This window comes from Electrona antarctica, assembly GCF_951216825.1.
Source record: "Electrona antarctica genome assembly, chromosome: 2".
NCBI classification, from domain to species: Eukaryota; Metazoa; Chordata; class Actinopteri; order Myctophiformes; family Myctophidae; genus Electrona; species Electrona antarctica.
In genome coordinates, this window is record NC_136807.1 from 33455135 (window position 1) to 33480575 (window position 25441).

A 25441-nucleotide genomic window follows, 5' to 3' on the forward strand; every position below is an offset into this window, starting at 1 on the left:
GCCGCGTGGAAGCGCGATGATCAATTAGCGTCTCGTTGACTTACCATTGTTCCCCCGTAAAGTGTGACATGTATTAAAACCATGCTATATTATCCTTGTTCCCAGAAATTACTTTTAACAGAAATGGAGAAACGATCATGAGAAAGACAATCAATGTAACTTGGGCGTAAAGGGGAGGGAAAGAAAAGAGTTAAAAGTACCGCCCCTTGCTGTACTTCAGCAGATCAGCAGTTTAGTTTGTGCTTCGGTTCAAGACAAGTTGATGATGGAGGAGAGGCTGATAGCAGAGCAGCAGAGCACATGCAGCTACCCGGCTACTCAGGCGGCTGCAGCCATAGATATACAGATAAGAAAGGCTAGCATCCAGACCCATCAGCATGCAACTACAAATCATAGCTAATAAACACGCTATAATGCACCTAAACTAAACCATGTGAATTTGTTAGGCTATGCCAGCAAGCGCAAGGACAGCCATAAGCAGAATGATTTTGTTGTTAGATTCTATTTGGTACCTGGCTTTGGTTCCATAATCTATTTGTACAATCTTATCTCTGACTCTTCCGTGTACTGGTAGGGCCGACCAACTCTCTCTCTCTCTCTCTCTCTCTCTCTCTCTCTCGACTCTGAATAAGCATTATTATCACGTTATTTCTTTGGGTTAACTTATATATAGCCTTTATAATTAAATTAAATCAAACTGCTGAATCAAAACCCTGATTGCTGCACCCGCCCTGAAGGAACCCCCTCAGGCCTCAAAGTCTCCTGCGGTCCCCCCTGAGAAACACTAAAGCCAGAGCCAAGGTGGCTGTCTTTCACTTAATTAAAGTTTATACCCCAAAGGCATTCCGCTCCCGTTATGTAAATAAAGTTATAATTTACATATCGCATCTGCGTTGTGCGATCTTTGGGAAATGTAGTATTTGCTGTGAAAACAAAAAGGACGGGAAACGCCTACAGAACTACAAGTACCACAATTCCCCCTCTCTTCTAACCTGACTCCGCCAGATGGGGCAGCAGAGAGTACTTCTCTTCTGCCTGCCGTTTCCAAACAACCATCATGGCGTCGTGCGACCAGAGCCCGATGGACCAGAGCGACAATGCTGGTGCTTCTGAAGAGCTGGGAGAGAGAAAGACAGGGGCGATATCTTTTGGATTCAGTAAAACTGTAAACAAACCCAAATTCTCCAGCAACAATGCTGTGAATGAGGATGATCGAGATTATTTGACCGGAGTTGATGGGAGGGAGCTGCAAAGGTCTGCTAACATGCTAATTTTTGCAATCGTTATTCTAACGTTGGGCATAATTCTTTATTTGACCAAATATGTATTTGTACACACAAGACACAAGGAAGATGACCAGTGATGTTGGTGCCTTTCAAAATAGATACGTTTGTTCGTAGTAAAGCAAACAACGTATTACACATTTAGATAAAACGTTATGTACAGTGAAGTTGACTAGACAGTAGACTTTATTACGCGACTGGGTGTGTGGGTTATATAACTTATATTACATAAGTTACTTATTACTTACACATTACTGCTTTAATATTATACTTGTTTTAAGCTACTGTCAGACATAATGTGTCTACTGGCTAGGTACAGTAACAGTAGGGAAGCCAGCCATTCAATTGATTGATTGATTGAAAATTGTATTAACAGTTTGCAGAATTACAGTACATTTCAAGCACAAACTCAATACAAAGGCTGTTAACTGTGAGTGGACGACCCAATTAAGCATTACACTTGTTTACAACAGGGTCCACCATGTTCAATTCATCAAAACATTTAGAGACGTACAAATAGACACTTCTATATAGACAAAGAACAGTACAGGAATTCATCATAATGGAGGTAAAAAGGGAAAAGAAACATATACAGTGAGGGGAAAAAAGGGGGGGCGGTGGGGGGGGATTCAGATTTTACGGGGGCCAGTTTCGAATTGCAGCCATCCGTAGGTTCCCTTTGAGAGCGGTTTTGAAGGAGTCAAGGGATTCGCATGTCTTAATGACTGTTGGTAGGGCGTTCCACATTTTGGTGGCATAGGAGCGAAAATAATTTAGTCCCTTGTTTGTGCCGAATCTGGGTTGAACATGATTCGTTGCACTCCCTCTGGTGTTGTGGGTGTGGACTTCGTTAACATTAAGGAAGTATCTACACAGGTACATGGGTATCTTGGTGGAGTATCGAATCTTGTGGACCAGACCCATTGCAAGATGCTGTACTCTGTCGCCGACCCTAAGCCATGCCAGTCTGTCAAAGTGGGCAGGGGTGAGGTGGGTTCGGGGGGTGAGGCCAAGTAGGAGCCTGACCAGTTTGTTTTGGGAGGTCTGGAGCCTAGTTTTAAGGGCCTTTGAGGTGCTGTGGTACCAGGAGGTGCATGCATAGTCAAAGAAGCCTTGTACAAGGGCTCCTGTTAAGGTCTTCAAGGTGTTTTTGTCGACCAGTGAGGAGATCCTGTAAAGGAATCTTGTTCTTTGGTTGACTTTTTTGATTACGTTGGTGGCCATTTTATCACCGGAAAGATTAGCCTCCAGGATGGAACCTAGGTAGGTAATTTCATCTTTACGTGTGATAACATTGTCACCCACTCTAACCAAGAAGCCATTTGCCTTGCTGAGATTACTATTAGATCCAAAGAGAATGGATTCAGTTTTTCCCAGGTGTAAAGATAGTTTGTTATCAGCGAGCCAGGTGCAGATTCTACCGAGTTCAGAGCTGAGGGCATTTTCAACCTGCAGTTTGTCCCTGTCCGAGACCAGCAGTGCCGAGTCATCTGCGAACAGGAACAAGTTGCAGTCACAAGCTGAAGTCATGTCGTTAACATATATTAGGAACAGTAGAGGCCCTAGTATGCTTCCTTGTGGAACGCCACAGCTCACTGGGAGGGGGGGGGGGACAGTGTTCCGTTCACTTCCACCATCTGTGCGAGTGTGCTCTCCCCTCCAGGTAGGATTGCATCCAGCTCACTGATGTGCTATCGAAACCAATTGCTTTTAGCTTGTTAACCAGTATGGAGTGGTTCACTGTGTCAAAAGCCTTTTGGAGGTCCAGCATGACCATGCCGCAGTATTTGCCAGCGTCCACCTCTTGTTTGATGTGGTCGCTCAAATAGAGAAGGCATGTGTCAGTGGAGTGGGATGTTCTGAAGCCAGATTGGAACTCGTACAATAATTTATTAGTGGCAAGATACTTTTCAACCTGTTCATAGACTATTTTTTCCATCACTTTCGAGATGGAGCTTAGAATAGAAATAGGGCGGTAGTTGCCGGGGTCTAATTTACTCCCTTTCTTGTGCAGGGGTGTTACTTTGGCCAGTTTGAAATCTAGGGGGACCTGTCCCTGTTTGATGGTGAGGTTTACTATGTGGGTGATTATTGGAGCTATAGAGATGGCTGAGTCTCTGAGAAATTTGGAGGGAATATTGTCATGGCCAGTGGCCTTTCTTAAGTACCTCATCAGTTGTTACCATAACTAATTTAAAATCGTCTTTACAAACACCTAGGTTTCTGTAGAAGATTTTAATGTGCTCTACACCAAAGAGCCCAGAGTGGGAGGGCAGATTGTTAACCAGCGTTGTTGATATGTTTGTAAAGAAGATGTTCAAGTAGTTGGCCACATCAAGCTTGTCAGTGATGAGAGTGTTGTTCGCTTTAATGTTTATGTTTGAAAACCTGGTTTTCAGTTTCTGACTATAGCCTAATTGGTTGTTGAGTAGCTTCCAGAGCTCTCGAGGATTGTTTTTGTTTTCCTCAGCTTTATTATTAATGAAGTTACTTTTGGCGGATTTGATCATGGCAGTAACATTATTTCTTAGCCTGTTTCGTTGGGTTTTTAGGTTGTCCAGCTGAGCTTGGAGACCCCAAGCTCAATTCAAGTAAATTGCGTGGCTATAGTTTAGCTCTAGAATAATGGCTGACAGATTACATATCATTTAACGTATTCCAATTTCCATGTACACACTAGTACTACATAACACAGCCATAGATCACTCCTATGCCATCTGCATTCAAAGTGGTAGAGCTCTGTTTCTAGTACTCACCCAATAATTGACTGTGACTTTCCTCAACCAGAACTGGACCTGCTGATTTGTGTGCCCCATATGTTTTTGCTCACTGGATGAAACGTGGTCCTGCGAAACTTGCCCTCGACGCAGGAGGGCATAGCTGTGTATGGAATACATGAAGTGTGTGTATTATCACAGCCATTCAAGGGCTATGGCTAGTTAACGTTATCCCTTTCTTACTGTCTTACTGACTGCTAGGCATGTCGTTTCAGTTCAAAGCCAGTGGAGAAGCCGAAGGAACTCATTATTCCTCTAATTCAGAAGAACCGCTGGTGTCGCCCGGACAACGTTGAGGACAAAGCAGAGGACAAAGACATCCAGGGTCAAAGAAAGGATGACAAAACCCAAACCACTGATCTCGAACCAGAATCTGTCGAATCCCAGGCTGTCAAAGAACTCATTGAAGGTGTGTGTGTGTGTGACTGTGTGTGTGCGTGTGCATCATGCATGGACATCTTAATCCATTTTCTATATATCTTGCATCTTTAGATTCCCGGAGGGAGCTTGAGAAGTGGGAGAATGGGCCTCAGAAAGAATACAACCTCAGTATCCCTCTGCTGATGCAGAACCAAGCCCCACAAGGCTATGAGGATGGAGACCAGGTCAAGGTGGACTTACGTCCCGATTCTGTAAGTATCTGATACTGTATGTCCATGGGTTAGAAAAGATCTTGTCAGTTTATAGAAGCATGTTGTCATGTCCTGAACCTCAGCCATAGCTAACCAGAGTTATGAGTTGAAAAATTAACTTATACTACTATTTGAATTAAGCCTACCTAGCTACATTATTTAATTTGCATTTTAAAGTAGCCTTGCTCCAGCCCCTTAATTGCTAACCACGCCCATTAAAATAACATGTTCTGGCGATTGAAGTAAAACGAAATGAAAATTCAGAGTGTCAGGCTAGGCTAGACATTTAGCTGACTGTTAAGAGGAACTTGGCAAAAGTAATCACAGACAGTATTGTAATTAATCAGCGCTTACCTGATGTTGATATAATTTGTGAGTGATGACTTGATGAAATTCTCTGAAGGTTGGCCCGCAGTGTGGTTTGGTGTAAGTTGTTCATTGTTGAATGTCAGTCTTGTATCATTCCCACTCGTCGTCATCATTTTGCTTCATGGACCATCTTTCTCCATTTGCTTCCGTTGTTTTCCTCACTTCGTTTTAGGCTGAAGCAGCATTCTTTTAAATGGATTTTTCACACACAAATCTAACTCTGAGCCTAATGATAAAATAAAAGAATGCTAGAACATTGTGAAGAACAGGGCAAAACATGAAGGGATACAAAATTCGTTTGTAGACCTGCTGTCCACTGAAATGTGAATAAAGGTCTAACCAGAGTAGATGAGTTGATAAAAAAATGTGCCAAGATTGAGAAATTGATGATATCATATTTCAGAATAAACAGAGTAATTTGCTAGAGAAGCATTTCCGAGTCATGTGAACATTCTCAGTAGCAGGTTGAATGCCAGGTAGACGGACTCGTTTCACTGGGAATGAAACTTGAGTGTGTGAAAGTGCTGACTGTAGAATATCTACAGTGACCAGCTAGAACCATACCCCTTTTGTATAGTGTGTGTTTGCTCGCCAGTGCATTCATATGCATGAGTTACTTACTCAGTACAGTGCAGTTTGGGAGGCAGATCATGGTCTGCAGATTTCTCTCTACAGTAGAGATGCACAGAGGAGTAACTCTTTCTGAATTCTAGCAGTAGCCCCCCCTCATCCCTGTATTCACATATCTTGTCCACATGACAAGAGGAATACAAATGACATGAATGAACCCACCCTGCCTGTGGTGTCGGCTTCACTTGAATCCATTTTTGTATGTTAACATGACTTTGTGCTCTCAGCTTCTCTTAGAGTGGGAGCCTGATTAACAAAGCTACTGGCATGTTGGGGGGGGGGGGGGGCTGCAGTGCCATGCATCCATATTGCAGTTCCTGCCCAGTGTTTTTTTTAGTCAGCCGTAGCTGAGTCTGACAGCCTGGAACCAGAGGGCGAGTTGTAAGAACATCATCAGTAACTGCCAGTCGTAAATTCGTAATGGTGATTTTTTTCCCCCCCGGCGGTACGGTATTTTAATTTTAAGTTCTAAAAAATGAACTAGCCACACGCTGTGGTACTGTGCTACGGCCAAAAACACCACTGGTAACTGCTTTTCTGAACTTTTTATTTATTTTTAATTTTTTCCTTTATTTACCCAGGGTAGTAGCTGAGCACAAGTGCTCATTTTCAGCAACGCCCTGCACATAGAAACACACAGACAGACACACATTAAAACCTGGGAGCTGACCAGTACAACCTCAGTCTTATACTGTTGGCCACTAAACAGCTCTACTGGAGCAGGTGGGGGTTCAGTGTCTTGCTCAAGGGCACTTCAGCGGTGTTGGGTGAGTGATGACAATCACTTCCCGACACAGATTTTTCCTGCCCGTCTGGGGAATCGAACCGGCAACCTTTCGGCAACACGGGCGCTTCTCTAACCCTTAGGCCACCGCTGCCCACAAACTGACGCATAGAGTTTGTTTTTAAGAAATGGGAGAATCCCATTTAACCCATAATATCAGTGTAGTTTTATAGTCATTTTGTCTTTTTAATGGATTGTTGTGAATAGATGTTATTTCTGAGGGGCCTATGCCCAGCTTTGTCTTTTTAGCAATGATTTGATTGGCTGATCACCCCATAGCAATGATTTGATTGACCGAGCAAAGTACACATTGAGTATAAAAAAATCACACCTGTGTGAAGTGAGGGGCGCTCTTATCATCGTACATCATCATGGATCATCTCATACTATCCAATCAGAATGCCAAATTTACGTCATATTTGGTGGACATTTGACCTAATTTCTCCTTTCATTGTCTATACATATTGAGACGTGTGGCATTTAATGTTTGTGTTGCCACAAAAAAACGATTTGTTCAGACACATATGACGTAAATTCTCCTTTCATTGTCATTGGCAAATGTGACTTGCCATTAAGGACAAAAAGCTGTATATCAGTGTTTCCACACCTGAGCCGAAAGCCGCGGACGTTTTCGGCTGTCTCCCAGGTGGAGCTTAATTTCCATCCACCAGCTGTCTAAAAAAACAGAAAAGAAGCTGGGAGACAGCCGAAAACGTCCGCGGCTCTCTGGTAGATGTGGCTACAGCTAGCCAGAGCCATAGAGTAAGACAGAGTTACGCAAACTCTGTTCACTTCATGGGGCCAGTCCAATGGCAACTCTTGTCTATGGGCTACGCGTGAGTACATGAACCACGAAACCGGGCTGTTTTCTGCCCCCTCAATATCGCAACTCTTCTATTAGATGGCTCTGAGGCTAGTGCCCCTCAAAAATGAGGGCATAAAATTGAAGATGCCAATTATGATTGGACGTGATTAAAAACGCCATTGACATGGACAGAGTTTAATGTTTGTTTTGTCTGATAATTATGTCATAAATGGGTGTCATCACATGGGTGTGATTTGTTTTATGTAATGTAATGCTTTAATGTGTGTGTTTGTGTGTGTGTGTGCGCCAGTCTACAGAGGCAGATTATGAGAATGTTCCAGTTGAGGCTTATGGAATGGCCATGCTGAAGGGGATGGGCTGGAAGGCAGGGGAAGGAATTGGAAAAGGAACCTTTCAACAGTGAGTGTTCACTCTGACAAAAGACATGCTTCTTGTTAAATTACAGTACTGCTTATTCTCCTCTGAGAACTGAATGTTTATTGCCAAGTTCATATTTCAAGTTTTACCACAAATTAAAAGCGGACAAGAGTAATTGCAACGATGCCCAAACAACAATATACTAGTGTCCAGTCTGGTGTTGACAAGACACCAGGGTCTAAATGGAAAAGCAGAGAGCTCTCCAACAACTGCAGATGTACTAGTTATCTTTTATTAACATACTCTACCATACAGATTGAAGAATTCTACCAAACATGTCCTCTAGACAGGATGTTTGGATGTTTTGCATCAAGTCATTGTCTTTATCCATTGAAATCCTTTTACATCACTGCACATGTTCAGCTGTCCATTTTATTGATTGAAAGCTGTGGCTCCCTGTCCGATACAGAGATGTGAAGCCTATTGAACACAATCTCCGACCGAAGGGTTTGGGTCTGGGAGCCGATCGTTCGGCAATCAAGGACCTGGAGCCCAGCAAACATCGGCGGCCGCCCAAGCCTGGCGAGGAGAGGGAGAAGGAGGAGACTCTGGAACTGGGGCCGGGGGGCTGTGTTCTGGTGCAATCTGGGGCACACAAAGACCTGTATGGAAAGGTAATGTACTGTCCATGCATCTACAGTATTTGCATCTATTGACCCATAAAATCCATACAGTCCAGCGATGCTAACAGGTTAATGGCAATAATTGGATTGAAGCATTGACATGCATAGCATTAGTGGGGTTAAGGTATTAATGCTGGTTTGCATGTTTTACAAAAAAGTTGGTGGTGCGCTATGAGCTTGTAGATCTGCTATTTTTCAATAGCTATAAAGTATAACATAATGCTTAGTTGAAACACCAAAAGGGGTTCCCGCCCAGAATGGATCAGACGAATTAAGTAAAAGAACAAAACGTTTACGTGTCCAAATATATCCAAAGCAAGCGACACCATCGTGTGATGTGGTATAAATTAAGCTTCTGTGTACATGATGTAAACGCACAGTTTCATTTGTTCTTCTCTTGGGCCATTCCTCATGTCTTGTACATGTGTTGATGTGTTGTGTTGCAGATCGAGGGGTTGGATACAGACAATGCACGCGTTCTGGTGAAGCTCGCAATCGGTGGTCAAACTGCAACGATCAGTCAGTACGCTGTAAAACTGGTGGATCGCAAAGAATATGACAAATACAGCAGAGACCTCAGTAAGTAATCAATCAGACAAAACATATTTCATGTGACATAATCGCTGTAATCTATTTCATGATAGATACACCAGTAAGACGCCCTGAGGGCAAGAAGCGTGCACATATCCGCCTGGGTGACGGCAGACTAATGGGCGAGCGCTGGCGCTTTGGCATGGGGTGTCGGATGGATTATGGAATTAATTCTGTACTGGTCATATATGGAGCGTGTGTTGGGTGTACAGGGTTTGATGAGGTCAGATCAACATATGGAATGTCAGAACAGGAAGGACGGGTGGGGAAGCCTGTTCTGACATACCGTATGGAATGTCAGAACAGGTCAGCTCCATATATGGAGATGTAAGGGTTTGAGGTCAGATGTAGAGTTGCTGGCCGGCTCCATATATGCAGATCTAGGTGATGATCCAGTCTTCTCCATGTATGGTTATCCAGGGTTTGATGAGGTCAGTGTCGTGATCTTCATTTATGGAGGTGGCCATATTTGGTGGCGTGACGTGTCATGAGGAGTGACCATATATGGAGGCGTGATGTCACGAGGTATGACCATATATAATGGAGGCGTGATGTCACGAGGCGTGACCATATATGGAGGCGTGATGTCACAAGGCGTAACCATATATGGCGGCGTGACGTGTCACGAGGCGTGACCATATATGGAGGCGTGATGTTAAGAGGCGTGACCACATATGGAGGTGTGATGTCACGAGGCGTGACCATATATGGTGGCGTGACCATATATGGAGGCATGACTAACAGACGGGAGATGCAGGTTTTCATAGTAAATGCGACCTACAGTCGCTCCAATAGAATCTATGCCCTTACTGGGCTGCATTCACAAATGCGTTTGTCTTGTGTCTGTGTTTAATGGCCGCTCCAATGCATTTCCAATGGAAGCCCATATGGTTTGACCAAACATTTTGTTTGATGGGGGGAGGGGGTGCAGAACGCATCCATCAAAGCTGTGTTCAGACACAAGGCAAGTGTCTTGAATGCAGCCCAGTAAGGGCATATGTCGACCCCGCCCGCTCACCTCCGCCCCACCCCCTCCTGGTGCTGCGGCCATCTTGGAAACTAAACACAATATAAATAATGGGAGAAGGGTGGGGCCGAGAAAGGCCCTTATTAAAAGTAAAATGAAGAAATTATTACATAATACACTACATTTATGATCAACTTCAACTACATTTCTGACTTGTATTGGGGCGGCGGTGGCTCAGGGGTAGAGTTTCCGGATGGTAACCGCAAGGTAACCGCAAGGTCGCCAGTTCGAACCCGGGCTCCCCCAGAGTTAGTGTCGAAGTGTCCTTGAGCAAGACACTGAACCCCTAATTGCTCCTGATGTGCTGGTTGGTACCTTGCATGGTTTCCGCCGCCATCGGTGTATGAATGTATGTGTGAATGGGTGAATGTAATGCACAATCTATGTAAAGCGCCTTGGATAAAGGCGCTATATAAATGCACCATTTACCATTTTACCATTTATTGTTTAACAATTAAATACATGATATATGATATGTTGTTTTGCTCTTTTTAAAATATTCGGATTAATTATTATAAGGACCGGGCATCCTTTTCTGCACATTAAGGATGTTTTGGCTGTTTCCCCTCCAGCGACATTTGATCCTTCATGGGACACAAACACAGCTTTGATTTTGACAAACGCAGTATCACATACGGTAAAGCCTTACATATGTTTCTGTAAAGTATGACTGGGGGAAATGCTGTCTAATAAGACAGAGACAAGATCTAACTTGTCATCTTGTATATGTTTGCTTTAACCACTTTCAACCTGATGTCCTTGGCCTACTGGAAGTCATTTGGTGCTTTAGTCCAGCGGTTTGTGAGATTAGTTATGGAAACACACAGACCTGCAAAGCATGAAAGCTGCACTTCTTAGCAGGCAGCATGGTGTTGGAATTGACAATTCTGCTTTTATTATATTCAGCTATTAGTGTAGATTTCCGTCTTACATAAACATTAAATTCCCATTGACAATGAATGGAGAATTTACGTCATACAGTATGTGTCTGAGCAAATAGCCACTTTCAACCTGGCATGTCTTTATAAAATGGGAATGAAATATAGGGCTTAAGGCAAGCGGTCAATAAATTGTAACAAAACGGGAGGAGATGCTGCAATGCTGCTGTGTTTCTGTGCCAAACAGGTCGCCTCGGTAACGCCCACAAGGAGAAGGAGAAAGAACGAGAGAAGGAGCGAGAGAAGGAGCGACAGAGAAGGGAGCAGAAAGAGGAGAGAAACCAGGACGATAGATTAAAACACAAGTCATCAGACAGGGAGCGTGATCGAGGAAAAGATGAGAGGAAAAGAAAACATAAGGATTCAAGTCATGAAAGGTAGGCTTTCAATAAATGATGTAAGGTTTTCATGTGTGCTTGTTCATATTTTATGTAGAATACAAAACAGATTTGCCATTAGAGATTAGTATGTATTTATTGAACATAGCATTACTTTGTTACAACCTGTATACAATTTCGCATAGTGATTAAGACCAAGAAGATGATGGCAAAATTCTATAATACTTATCTGACTTATTTAGACTAATTTGATTAATCACTATACTACTGTATACGGTACATAGTTGACCGGGATCCCCCAGGGCTCCATACCAGGTCAGCTAGTATTTCCCTCTACAGTTTTGGTGTGTAGAGTCTACACCAAATCTCCTCTGGCAAAAATAGCTGATATACAAGCTCGCAACACATCGCAGCATGTTGTGAGCTCTTTTCACCAAATGTTATCACCAGAGTAGGGACTCTGGGTTTCAAGTTAAATGAATGCATCATTGAGCACATGAATACTGTTGTCTCCAGAGAGAAGCCCCCAGTGAAGGAAGCACGGCGACCCCCTGCTGCCCCCACCTGGCTCCAGAGAGACCTGAAAGTCCGCTTCATAGACAAGACTTTCAAAGGGGGCAAGTACTACAATGCAAAGGTATTTATTTTTACATTTTCGGCAAGACTATTGTTAACTACTACAATATGACCATGGATATGCTCTAAAAGTGTATCATTTTTCATTTCAGCTGGTCTTTAAATGTTGCATGGACATTTTATTGTTTTCCCACAGATGCGTATAGAGGACGTCCTGACGCCGGACACGTGCGTGTGTCGAACTGAAGAAGGCAGATTCGTGGATGGTGAGTTGAGGACATCACCACCTAAAAGCCTTATTGCTTGTTGGCAAATAAAAATGTAGCTAATGGCTGTTGTTATTTTAAAGTCAGTTGATTAACCCGACATATGATGTTGTAGATGTGAAACATTCCATGCTGGAGACCATCGTGCCAAAGAATGACTCTGACAGCATCATGGTGGTGTTGGGTGAACACAGGGGACAGGTGAGCAGACAATCCTGTTCTGTGTTTTGGGATTTAACCACTTTGAACCTGAGGCATGTCATGGCTTGTCTATTGGCTATTTTTGTGAAAATATGAGGTCTAAAAGGGGTGTAATATGTATTTTCTTTTTCTTAAAAGTGTATTTTCAGTTTAAAAATATATTCAGCAATCATTGTTCAGTCAAAGAAGGGGCCTCTCCTGTCTCTCTCTTAAGTAAAAAGAAAATACATTTTCAGGCCTTGATATTATTGTGAAATTGGAAGTGCTGAAACAAGAAAAAGCAGACAAAATGGAACTGGCACAGTATAAAATTGGAGCTGATAAATTATGACCTGAAAATGTCAGCTTCTGTTCACTAAAGAACTGGAGAGAAGCAGAGACCCCTATTACTGAAACACTATGAATAATTACTATCAGAATATAGAGCTTCAACCTTTTCACCAAAAAACTCTTTCAACCAATAAATGTCACTTATTTTAGTGGTTAAAGTGTAATGTTCTTCATAGCCAGTGGAAACCAGACAAAAATGCCCTGGGCAGATATTGGTCTGGCACTCCGGGTGACCAATCAGAGGCCCACTATTCAAAGTGAGACTTTCTTTGCTGTGATGTTGGATTTTTTTTCTTGGAAATGAAACTTCCACACCAAGAAGTTCCAGACTAATATCTATGGAGTGATATTAGTCAAGGCTATGTTCTTCATTCAATTCCTGTCCTAGAGATAAGGTTTTGATTTGTGTTTTAGGTGGGTCGTATTCTGCAGCGTGACAGGGACCGATGCAAAGCCATGGTACAACTAGACCGCTATGACGAGAAGGTGTTCACCCTCGGTTATGACAATATTTGTCACTATGTTGGAGCTGTTGACCACTGACCGGCATTCATCTCCATTAAAAAAAAGAAAATAATGGAATTCATATTTCGTTTTGTGGTATTGCACTTTCGTAATGTGTAATAGTATTTGTCTATGTTTTTATACAATGTACCATCTAATGCAAATAAATGAATTTCATTAAATACATTTTACACAAAATCTAATTTATTAGCAAAATCCATCCTTAAGTCAAAAGTAACAATGAGGTAACTTCAAGGTCACGATACAGGGGTCATATTTACAACTGTACTAAAAATAAACAAACATGATTCATTCACTGGTGTTACAGTTGAGTATCCAGACATTAAAGCAGCACTGTGTAACTTTCTTCAATCTGTTCTGTATGTTAGTACAATGTAACTTATACAATTGGGGTGGTATTTTATCTCCGAGCAAGGTCGTGTCTCACCCAGATAGTCAACAATAAATCCCCTGAGCAAGCCAGCTGGCTCTTAACGCAATGGTAAAAGATTTCAGCACTTACACAGGAAACCAGGTTCAAATCCAGGGTAGAAGAAAGTTACAGTGCAGCAACAATATGTGAATATAGCCCACTGCACACCCACTTCAGAATGCAATGATGGATTCTGGTCTGACATGGAAGAATTCACATCAAAGCTACAATCTGAGTCAGTTAACAACATATTTTAACCAATCTGTATAAAGAATGTTAATACAACTAGTACATCTGCAGTGGTCGGAGGTGGTCTCCCTACTCTCCATTTGAGACGTTTACAACACCCTTGTCAGGTAGGACACACTTACTGGTTGACCATGTCAAGGTTATGTAAAGCACCAGATTAGAGACTGGATGCGTCGCTATCATGAATATACAAGTTGATAAAGCATTGGTTTATGGCCAAGCCGTGCTTCCTTATGCATGTATGTCTATTGAAGCAGGAGGTACACATCCACAACTAAAATCCTAACTCAATGCATTCTCAAGAGGTTTGGTTTGTTAACTTTGTTACAGATGCAGTTAGGATACTTAAAAGTAAAATTTAGTTTTCATTTCAAAACACCTTATCTAACTTGAATGATTATGAAACAGAAACATGTTTTAGTCTCAGGTACTTGTATATAAACAGACATATTTTTCATAGTGGGTTTATGGCCAGATTCCCCTGCCACTATGATGTACGACCCGAGTGGCCTATGTAGCGTCTATGTGAATTGTGTATGGTTGCAACTCTGTCCAGTGAGGGAGACAGACAAAATTGAGGGGTTGTGTGATTGTTAAACAAAGAGGAGTCATGGTTCTGTTGGTTCTTGAGTTCTGGTCACTCCGGCGGTGGTTTATTTGCTGCGTTGGCTCTGAGGACGGCACCTGGGCTGGGATACGGACGCTGCTGGAACAGAGGCCCTGCTGCTGTGGTGTCTGCACCCGTCTTGGCCTCGTTACGCTTGGGCAAGCCAGTGGACCACGTGCCCCTATAACCAAGAAAGGATGGTATTCATACAGCATGGCAACTGGTCAAAAGGTTTGTGTCAAGTGATTCATAAATTATAATGCAAGCTGGGGTTTATCAAGCTATACTTTGTGTTTAGGTTTAACCAATTTTCCCCTGGCATATCACCATTAGACATTTTTTATTTATGAAAATAGGGCTTAAATAGTTAAAAAGGTCAGCTAGCTTCCTCATTACCTTGGAGCATCAGAATAAGCACTAGGATCCATTGGGTCCATCTCATCATCTTTCCTTCCTGAAACACAGAGATAACAATTCCAGGTATGTATATATAATATATATATATATATATATATATATACATACATATACACACACACACACACAATAATCACAGTAATTGAAAACATGCTGTTCAGCAGAACATGGATGTAACTGATACCTCGCTTATTCTTGCTGTAGGGAGCGACGTCCTCTCTCCTCTGCTTCCTTCTGTCTCTGCCGTCATCTCTGTCTACTAGTCGTTCTCTCTGCTCCCGTTCCCTCTCTTTCTCCCGCTCTCTGTCTCTGTCTGGCTTCTCAAACGGCCGCTCCACTCTTTCCTCTGCTCCCTCCACTGGTAGGAACCAACAGGTTACAAAATATTATTAATCACATGAACCCCAGCGTCCACATGTTGTGAACTTTCTTTTTGTCTTTTTTTTAAAGCTATTTTCACTGAAGAGATTTGGTGTAGATACACAAGGAGTCAGTAGAGTTTAAGTAGTTAACAATCAAAAACACATCCTAGTAATTAACTAGAACGGCACTCTGTCGAGTGCCTACTTGCTTGTTGCACACAAGTAGGCCATATGGCCTACTAGTGCGCAAGCAGAGCACGCAAGTACTGTCGACCGCTACAAACTGTCAAATCTCAGCGTACGTACCTACTTTTTGCACGTAAAAAAGTAGTATTATGAAGTATATCGTAATAAAGATGTGGATTAAAGGACCCAATGCCTTCGATGGTGACGTATATCTCGATCAGTGTCGGGTGGATTAAAGGAAATGCCTCTATGTATATGTAATCTGTAAATTGATTAGCGGTATACTTTTGATGCGTATGCACCGTCCCAGCATATGACGTCAGGGTATAACCGGTATAGCTAGCTCTCAATGATGACTAGCTCTCAATGATGGCGTAATAAAGAGTGGATTGAAGGACCCTTTCAATGTCGGTGGATTACAGGAAATGCCTCTATGTATATGTATATGTAATTTGTAAATTGATTAGTGGTATACTGTGGTTACTTTTGTCCGTCCCAGCATATGACGTCAGGGTATAACTGGCATCATATGCTAGCTCTCAATGATGACTAGCTCTCAATGATGACGTAATAAAGATGTGGATTAAAGGTCCCAATGCCAGAGTGTAATTGGTTTTCGATGGTGACGTAATGACGATATGTTTTAGTGTCGGGAGGATTAGAGGTAATGCTCCTATGTATACATGTATGTAGTCTGGCACCACTGCCGTATCAGGCACAAGTAGTCATTACGTCATTTGCTGGGACGGTGCATACGCATCGTCGGGCGAAACTAGTACTTGCGCGCTCTGCTTGCGCAAGTAAAGACCAAGAAATACAAGACTGATCAACATCGATCAACTAGCTCCTGTTTGAAGAACTTGATTACAGCTCCATGAAGTTTCAAGCACAAAGCTCTGTCTCACACTTTTGCTATAAATGTCACTCTTACTCTAATAAAATCCTTCAAATATTTAAAATATTACATTGCCAATACTGGAAAGTTGAAACATTTCACAACTTTTTAAACACTTTCAAGCAATAACTAGTTTTGTGATGAGTAGCAGTTCTTGTGGTTGAGAGAAAGACATCTAAATAATTCAGTTATAATCAAAATGATGTTTTTGCTGTATGAATGAGTTTATAAGGTCATACTGTACCCCTCAGCTTCTTGGCAGGTTTTGTTATGACAGAAGTTGGGTCCGTTGGGGACAGCCAGGCCACCAAATCTGTTTCCACATTCCAGTAGTAAGGGAGGCCACTGTGGATTGTAATTTGCAGTCATGAAGGTACAGCAGTAAGAGAGTTGCTGGTTGTGTTGTGAATACCGATCAAGAAAATAGCAAACAGAACATTCAGCTACATATAGATGATTTATTAACCTCACCAACTTTTCTTTATCAAGCTGTTTCTATATGGAGCTGGGTGTCCACTTTTTATTTCTTTCCCCTCAATTTGCAGTCTTATAGCGTGTGTTTGATCACACCAACAGATGTGATCAAACACATTCCTTCAAATAGAGCTACATGTTTAAAATGGTCAATGTCACTAGTCAGTCAGACTTTAATTTAACTTTAATTATTTAATCATACATGAGAAATGCTTATACCCAATGCAAAAAACAACCATGAAACTAAAATGGAATAAACCAAAATTTAAACTAGTAATTTCAAGAAAATAAAAATGTAAACTCTAAATGTGCCTTGAAAACGAACTCGACCAACTAAATTTAAATTGGGCTCTTAAAATAAAAACGCATTAAAAGAATTGGCAACATTCTTCATTCTTGTGTGCAAAGATAATGGTGGTGATAATCAGATAAAAGGATTATACGGCCACTTACCAAACAGGGTCAAATACTTTGTACCAGTTTAGTGGTAAACTTTCTAATCTGGTGGCCTCATAATCAACATTGTTATCATCATAGTCCTCTGCAATGATCTCCTCATCACCATCTAGATGGATGAGCACAAAATCAAATGTAAGGTAAATGTTATGTTTACATGTAGCCTAACACGTTAAGGCTTTGTCAGATCGCAGGTGAACCGGATTTCTCAAATGTGATCTTTAGAACTAACTCATTGTCCACAATGTTATTTGCAAGTGATCAGGTCGGATTTGTGTATTCAGACATCGTCAACCTATCTGCATTGGTTGCCGTGTATAATTTACACTATGTCGGACGATTGTGTCAATTGCCGAAAATAGCAGATCAACAAGCTCAATGTGCAGCATCGCAACAAGTTGTGAGCTTGTAGATCTGTTATTTTCAGTGAGCGACACTGTTTTACGATGAAATATGAATTAGGCTTCAGTGTCCGAAGACCCCAGCCTTAAGATTTGTTTTTGGCTTTTCTGCCTTTATTGATAGTATCAACTGAAGATAGACAGGAAAGAGGGAGAGAGAGAAGGGGAGAGACACGCAGCAAAGGTCGTCATGAACGGGACTCGTACACGCAACGCGCTGCCAAAGCCTATATGTGACACCACATGGCCCACTGGACCATGTGGCCAGCGGGCGCCCCCAGACACAGCTTGACATCAGTTTTGAATCGCATTTCAAACCACCTAGAAATGTAGCTCAAATATGATAAGCAAACATCTTCCATTGTGTTTTCTTGCTGTTCTTCAGACTTGTTCAGCTTCAAACCAATCTGGATAGGCCATATTTGGTTTGGCTGCCAGTCTTGACACAGCCAAAGTCGTAATTACACATTCTTACACATGGCTACCTTGATCTGTCGGCTTCACAATTCCTCTCTTGGCCAAGCGAGCCAACAACGCTGGAGGCAGAGGCATCCTGCAGAAAAGATAAACATTAGACAAGATGCAAACAGCAGGACAACAAAGTCAGTCATTTTCAACCGCCAAATTCAGCAGTCAATCTGGACGTTTTGGCAGTAAACTGGTTACATACATGCTTGTGGCTAGTTTTGCTGACATACTTTCTACCAAAAGTCAATATTTGCCACCACTTGTCTGGTGGTTTTGATTGATTGATTGATGTATTTATTAACAGTTTAGAGAATTACAGTACATTTCAAGCACAATACAAAACTGTTAACTGTGGACGACACCATAAAGCATTACACTTGTTTACAATAGGGTCCACCATGTTCAATTCATCATAACATTTAGAGACGTACAAATATACACTTCTGGTGGCGTTTAGTTTGGATTCCCTGCATTTGCACATTATAGGCTACAGTCCATATTGTCTAGCCGCAATTTGCAACACACATTTTTTTATGGGATGAAACTAGTTGCAATACCCTCCATTGATATCCCAATTGCATTAATTTTCTGCTTGTATTAAATTACGTTAAACTCACCGACATTGCAGCTGTAGTGTAAGGAAAGTTTGAATTTTCCTCTTTCAAACTGCACAGCGTTTGTTTCATAAAAATCCATCGTAATAGACATGTTATGACTTATGAGCTACTTTCTGTCAAGACATTCCGTGCCATGATATTTTTTCTAAGTGTTGGAGTTGGTAAGCACTCGTTTTTATTAACGGGTCGTGCTGCTGCCTCCTGCATTATGTGTAAATTCGAAACAGGTGGTACGCAATACGCATGCAGAACCGTTCAGCGACTTCGACGAGCGCTTCCAAACTCCAATAGTTAGAAATAGAAAAATAATCACCTGCACAGAATTTCTTCTTGACAGAAAGTACAAAGTAGCAGTAGCTCATAACATGTCTACAGTGGATTTTTATGAAACAAACGTTTTGCCCGTTTTAAAGAGGACAATTTAAGCTTTCCCTACACCGCTGCAATGTTGGTGAGTTTAACGTCGTTTACAAGCAGATCGGCAATGCAATTTTCCATTATATATATTTAAAAAAAGCCTAGTGTTGCAAATTGCGGCTAATATTGTCATTATCTTTTTATGTCAATGCATCATGGTTCTGGAGTCTCTGGACTGGCCTGGGTAGTCTTAACACTATATTGTTTTGCATAATTTAAAACAGCCATAGCCTGTAACATGTCATATTATGTCTATATTGCTGTATGTTAGCACTTAGCAGCCACAAGCAGCCAGTTATAGCATCCAAGTTGCTTGTAGCCCTAGAATGGCTATGAGTATGATATGCATGCTAAATTGTTTGAAAGCTAACCCGCAATATGGGGCTGCATACTTGCAGCTAACATCATATTACAATACGCACAACATTGTAATATCTGGTGCACTACATTATTGCCTTCATCAGTCTGTTACTAGATAAAATACAATACTTTTTTCAACACATTGAAGAGCGTCGCACAGGACAAACACCCCGGATGTTCCACACCAGCTACTATTCACTACTACCTCAGCAACTATCTCCCTATCTGTGCATTAGTATAATCACGATCGCGTGATAGAATATCTTCATGAACTGATGTGCCGAAGCGTAAAAGGTTAACATGTTACCTTGCTCAACGAATTACCAAACGATCACACCGTGAAGAACAATGTAAACACGGTTCATGCAAGACCGAAAGCCTATGCCGAAACTAAGCACACACTCGTTTGTCGTTGCCTTTGCGCACAATGATGACGTCGCGCCTCATAGAGTATTAAAGGGACAGTTCAGATTTTTTTAAATGGCTTGCCATTAATATAGTGGTTGCAACTGTATTAATTGATTGCCCGAGTCCTGTACTGGGAGTTCTGAATGTGATTCAAAACCTCTGGTAAATTAATTCACAAAACTAACGTAATTTGTATTGTTGACCTATTTCTAAAATATTAGCAACTTTCGTTCAACTTTGACCCCTCTATCACATGGAACTATTTTTTGGGCGTAGTGATATGGACACAAAAAACATAGTTCCGTGTGATAGAGGGTCAAAAATGCGAATACGAGACTGCTCGCCCCTTTACCAACTCGCCCCGGGCGTACAGCCAGCGGAACAGCGCGGCCTGGTATTCCTAAAGTAATCTAAGTAAATTATGTTTAAACGGTTAAACCTAACCTTATTCCTAACCTCAACCTCAGTAAAACAATGCCTACACCTAACCCTATTTCTAAACTTAACCCCAGTAAAACTATGCCTAACCCTAAACTTATTTCTAACCTTATTCTCAGTAAAACAAAATAAAGAATACAAGAACCGCCGCACCGAGCTGTCGGCATGAGGTCGGCGGAAAAAAGCTGGGGCGAGATGGAATTGGGGCGACCTGACCTGTTACCAAAAATGCCACAGGGCACAATTCTTGGCCTCATCCTTTTTTCCATGTACTTCCTCCCTCCGGGTTTGATTTTTGAGGGGCCCTCGGCCCCCTCCTATATTCAGCTATTAGTGTAGATTTACGTCACAAACATTAAATTCCCATTGACAATGAATGGAGAATTTTAGTGTCTGAGCATGTCTATTTTTGTCCTTCCCATCGACAATGAATGGAGAATTTTACATCATAGTGTCTGAGCAAATTGGCTTAGTGTCTATTTTTTAGGGGCGCTATCCCCTCCTATAGGCTATACAGCTTTTTGTCCATAAACTTGTGTGTTGTGTGTCACATTGCCAAATTTGCCAATGAAATCAATCAAATCGGCTATTTTGTCCTTACACAAACATTAAATGCCATTGGCAATGAATGGAGAATTTACTAGCAAATCAGCTTTTCTTTTTTTTGAGGGGTTCTAACCCCTCCCATATACAGGTTTAATGTTTGTTTTTAGTTCAATGTTTGTTTTAAAAACGCCATTGACAATGAAGGGAAACCCTAACCCTAAACCTAACTATATAACCTAACATCAGTAAAACTATACATAAACCTAACCTTAACCCTAACCTCAGTAAAACTATGCCTGCCCGGGAGCCAATCAGACACATGGTAAGGCGGGTCCTGGATCCTGGAACGTTTGTGGAATCCTGGAGCGTTGGTGGCATTCCAAATTGCGCGCCTGTGACACCTCCTCTCTGGATCTGGGCCCTCTACAGCTATTTTTTAAAACCGGTGGTCATTTTAAGTTTAACTTTAAACATATTAACTCTGTTCCAACTTTTATCAGCTGAGGCTGTTAGCCTAGTTTTGATTTTGAACGTCTTATCCATGCTTTTATCTCAACCGACTCGACTACTGTAATGCACTTTATGTTGGTGTTACCCAAGCCTGCCTGTCACGCCTAAATTAGTCCAAAACGTGGCAGCTCGCCACTTAACAGGGGCAAGGAAGTATGATCACATCTCCGGGCAGGTGTTTGTTGACAGTACCCCTGACAACAGGTTGCTGACGTCGAATGCCTGCGCAAATCAGCATAGTTTAGAAATAAGAATGCAATGTAACATTTGTGTTGTGAGTGATGTCAGACCAGAGTCACACGTTCAGCTTATAATAATATATAAAATGTGAAAATGAAGTTAGAGTAACATCTTCCAGCTCAACGAAAATTCTATTCCGGTCCAGTCCTTTCCACTTACATCTCCATTCCTAATGTCCCAATCTTCAGAGACTCCGGTTTTCTCCTGTTCTGAGTGTCCATATGCTTTCACATTCACATCTTGGGTCTTCCTCTATAAACACATGAAGAGGAGCCACAAAGACCTCTACTTCCAAATGCAAAGAAATGGACAGATCACCTCGGCAGCCTTACAGCAAGTAACCAGCCAGAAACAAGGAGAAGATGCAGAAGGCAAACCAAGATCCAATGATCAACAGTCTGCCAAAACTCAGAAAGGAGAAGTAAAGAAAACTCACAAATGTAAACAGTGTGACAGGAGTTTCAGTCATTTAAGTACTCTTAACAGACACCAACCTGTGCACACTGGAGAAAGACCTTTCCACTGTAAACAGTGTGACAAGAGTTTCAGTCATTTAAGCACTCTTAACAGACACCAGCGTCTCCACACTGGAGAAAAAACATTCAACTGCAAACAGTGTGACAAGCATTTCAGTCAGAGAAGTCACCTGAAGACACACCAGCACATCCACACTGGAGAAAAACCTTTCCACTGTCAACACTGTGACAAGAGTTTCAGTGTGTCAGGGAACCTGAAGACTCACCAGCGTTGCCACACTGGAGAAAAACCTTTCCACTGTCAACACTGTGACAAGAGTTTCAATGTGTTAAGTAACCTGAAGACTCACCGGCGTTGCCACACCGGAGAAAAGCCTTTCCGATGCAAACACTGTGGCAAGAGTTTTGGCGCGTCAAGCAACTTGAATGCACACCAACGTCAACACACTGGTGAAAGACCTTTCCGCTGTAAACATTGTGACAAGAGTTTCAGTGAGTCAGGGAACCTGAAGACTCACCAGCGTATCCACACAGGAGAAAGACCTTTCGACTGTAAACAGTGTGGAAAGAGTTTTGGCGTGTTAAGTAACCTGAAGACGCACCAGAGAATCCACACTGGAGAAAAACCTCCATCCATCCATCCATCTTCAACCTCTTATCTGTAGTCGGATCGCGGGGGCAACAGCTCCACCAGAGTGCTTCAGACTTCCCTCTCCAGAGCTACATTAGTGACTTCCTCCTGGGGGATCCCGAGACGTTCCAAGGCCAGTTGGTCAATGTATAATTTCCTCCAACTGCGCCTTGGTCTGCCCCGGGGTCTCCTCCCAGTGGGACGTGCGTCGAGGACCTCCCTAGGGAGACGCCCGAGAGGCATCCTAACCAGATGCCTGAACCTTTCGGCTGTAAACATTGTGACAAGAGTTTCGGTCTGTCAAGTAACCTGAAGACACACCGGAACCTTCACACTGGGGAACAACCTTTCAAGCTGCGCCCAGTGTGACAAGAGTTTCAATGAGTCAGGAAGTCTCAAGAGACACCAACTTGTCCACACTTCACAACTCTGCCCATCAGAGGGTGCTGAAAGCACACACCAAAAAATCACACTCATTTGAAGTGCGCGCCTGGTAATGTCTGTTTAAAGTGCTCTAAACAAACATTAAAAGACTTGTCAAGCTTGGCTTGTGCATCACAGATGACCCAAGGTGCAGTGCCGAGTGAGAATTCGGTTGGACCCTGTCATCTGCTGCCCATTTAATGCCCATATATGGAGTTCCCTTATGTCATCAATATGATTTCATAGTACTAACGTTATATACTGGACCCTAACTAAGTACTATAATAAGTGAGCGTATTCATTTATTTTTAGTAATTCTTTTTGACGTTTTAGTCTCCTCCGGCCTCTTCCTGGAGGAGGTTCTTTTCCAAAAGAATTATTAAAAATAAATGAAAACAGTAAATGATGTATTAGAAGGACAATATCAGTCACCAGAAAAAAGTTTGGGTGTTTTCGATGAATCTATCATGGTTAAAATGGAATTTGAAGTTATAGTGGGTTTGTATAGGAAGGGGTCGGGGCAGCAAAAAGGAATATCAAATATCTAAATACTGAATCAAGTAACTTATAAACTGTCTGGGATGTTCACATACGCCTGAGTAGACGATAAAATGACCAAACGCTTTTTTCTTTTTTTTTGAAACTTTTTTGTTGTTGTTTTTTTTGTAAACAGGTGGGTCATGTTGGGCATCACAGTACATTTCGTAATTGTTACAAGTCATTTGTTACATTTCTATTATTAACTTTCATTGTGTTACGGGTCGTACAGTTCCAGGGGAGTAAGGGAACCCTCTTTGAGTAGTTTCAGTTCTTCTTCCATTCGTTCCCAGTTACAGGGTTCATGATAATTATACATCGGTATTCCATTTCTTTTGTTGCTTAAATTAAATCAATCTTCTCGTCCAATGTACAAGATAATGAAAAACAATGACGGGGGGGGTGGGAAATATCATGTACTATGTTGTACTATGTTTTATCTGATTGATGTCCCATGTTTGTTTTACACTACAGAATCAGACTTCTGTACATGTTTTGTCTTGTGTTTTGTCTTTTTTGTTCATGGTGTTTTCTTTGTTTTGAATGTGTATTATTTCTTGGGTGATTATGACGATACTGATGATGATGGAGTCTTGTTAGTAAATGTCCTTTGGACAAAACTTGTACTGTTTTATCCACTGCTTGTCAAAAAGAAAAATCTATAAACACACTATTTAATATATATATATATATATATATATATATATATAGATCCTTTACAAAATGTCTACTCCCATGTATAATATCCATTTCAACCAGTATCTGTGAAACTTTTCTGTACATATCCTAACGGCGAAAGTAAGTTCCTCCATTTCGTATATGTTTCGTACAATGGCTGTCCACTCTCCTTTCTTAGGTGGGCTTCTATCCAGCCACTTCTTGGTTATTGCTTTTTTTGCTGCCACTAGCAGTATTTTAAGAAGGTATTTATATGGGGTATTAAGGTCCTCTGGTATGTTACACAGATACACATTTGTAAATTCAAATTCAATCTCGAAACCCATTATTGTGTTAATGTCTATTTCTAGCCAGAATTGTTGTATTATTGGGCAGTCCCAGAATACGTTACATTTTCTCCAACAATTCCCTGCTTACGGTGTCCCACTCTGTAGGCTTTTTATTTTCGGCGTAATGAAGAACCTAATCATGTTTTTCCATGAAAATTCTCTCCATAGGCCAGAACTAGTGGTTGTGGATATCATATTACATATATTCAGCCAGTTCTCCTCTGCGATGGTTAGATTTGCCTCCTTTTCCCATTTAAGTTTGACATAAGATGTGGAGTGATTTTTAGCAGACTGTATATTCGAATATAGTTTTGATGTCAGTTTTTTGGTGGTTTCACCTTTATAAGCTTCAGTAAAGATGTAAATCAGGTCAGTTTCAGGTTTGTCTGTTTTTATGTGTTTATCAAAATGGTGCCTTAACTGTAGATACCTATAAAAATCCTGTTTTTCTAAATCGTGTTTGTCTTTCAGATATTGGAAGCTTTCCAGGCCTGTACTGGATGAAATCAGACAATATGTTGTTATACCATCCCAAATCCATCGTTTGAATCTAGCATCCATCTGGGCTGGACCAAACGTTTTTTTGAAAGTGAAATATCCCTTTAAGAGTTTAAGATAATAGAAAATAAGAATATAAACGCTTATTTTAGCTTAGATATAATACAATTATATTTCAGAAATAAAAAATAAAAAAACAGAAAAAGGCAGCGGCAAACAGAAAGGTCTTCATATTTTATTTAAAAGAACAGCATAGGGTTGTAGCAGAGCTGC

General features: G+C 41.5%; 2 protein-coding genes across 2 annotated transcripts; one reads left to right on the forward strand and one right to left on the reverse strand.

The window, feature by feature from the left end:
- The first annotated feature begins 1012 nt into the window (after positions 1-1012).
- On the forward strand, positions 1013-13298 carry gpkow (G patch domain and KOW motifs). Its single transcript, XM_079489154.1, has 11 exons — positions 1013-1254; positions 4276-4469; positions 4553-4692; positions 7591-7700; positions 8128-8332; positions 8788-8920; positions 11085-11274; positions 11752-11872; positions 12008-12077; positions 12193-12278; positions 13023-13298. Exons 1-11 carry the CDS (start codon positions 1058-1060, stop codon positions 13149-13151), a joined length of 1575 nt encoding a protein of 524 aa, XP_079345280.1. The 5' UTR covers positions 1013-1057; the 3' UTR covers positions 13152-13298.
- A 61-nt stretch (positions 13299-13359) lies between these two features.
- On the reverse strand, positions 13360-19900 carry pqbp1 (polyglutamine binding protein 1). Its single transcript, XM_079489303.1, has 7 exons — positions 19762-19900; positions 18078-18145; positions 17189-17300; positions 16506-16606; positions 15003-15176; positions 14798-14855; positions 13360-14582 (listed from the first exon to the last, which is right to left on the reverse strand). The coding sequence occupies exons 2-7, from the start codon at positions 18142-18144 to the stop codon at positions 14432-14434; spliced, it is 663 nt and encodes a 220-aa protein (XP_079345429.1). The 5' UTR covers position 18145; positions 19762-19900; the 3' UTR covers positions 13360-14431.
- Between the last annotated feature and the right edge of the window lie 5541 nt (positions 19901-25441).

Excerpts from the sequence above, each read along its gene's own strand:
- gpkow (XM_079489154.1), top strand. The coding sequence starts at position 1,058 with ATGGCGTCGTGCGACCAGAGCCCGATGGACCAGAGCGACAATGCTGGT. Across the intron at positions 1,255-4,275 it reads GATGGGAGGGAGCTGCAAAG|TTCAAAGCCAGTGGAGAAGC; the intron begins GTCTGCTAACAT and ends ATGTCGTTTCAG. Across the intron at positions 11,275-11,751 it reads AAGGATTCAAGTCATGAAAG|AGAGAAGCCCCCAGTGAAGG; the intron begins GTAGGCTTTCAA and ends TGTTGTCTCCAG.
- pqbp1 (XM_079489303.1), bottom strand. The coding sequence starts at position 18,144 with ATGCCTCTGCCTCCAGCGTTGTTGGCTCGCTTGGCCAAGAGAGGAATT. Across the intron at positions 15,177-16,505 it reads ACCTGCCAAGAAGCTGAGGG|TGGAGGGAGCAGAGGAAAGA; the intron begins GTACAGTATGAC and ends GGTTCCTACCAG. Across the intron at positions 14,856-15,002 it reads CTACAGCAAGAATAAGCGAG|GAAGGAAAGATGATGAGATG; the intron begins GTATCAGTTACA and ends TCTGTGTTTCAG.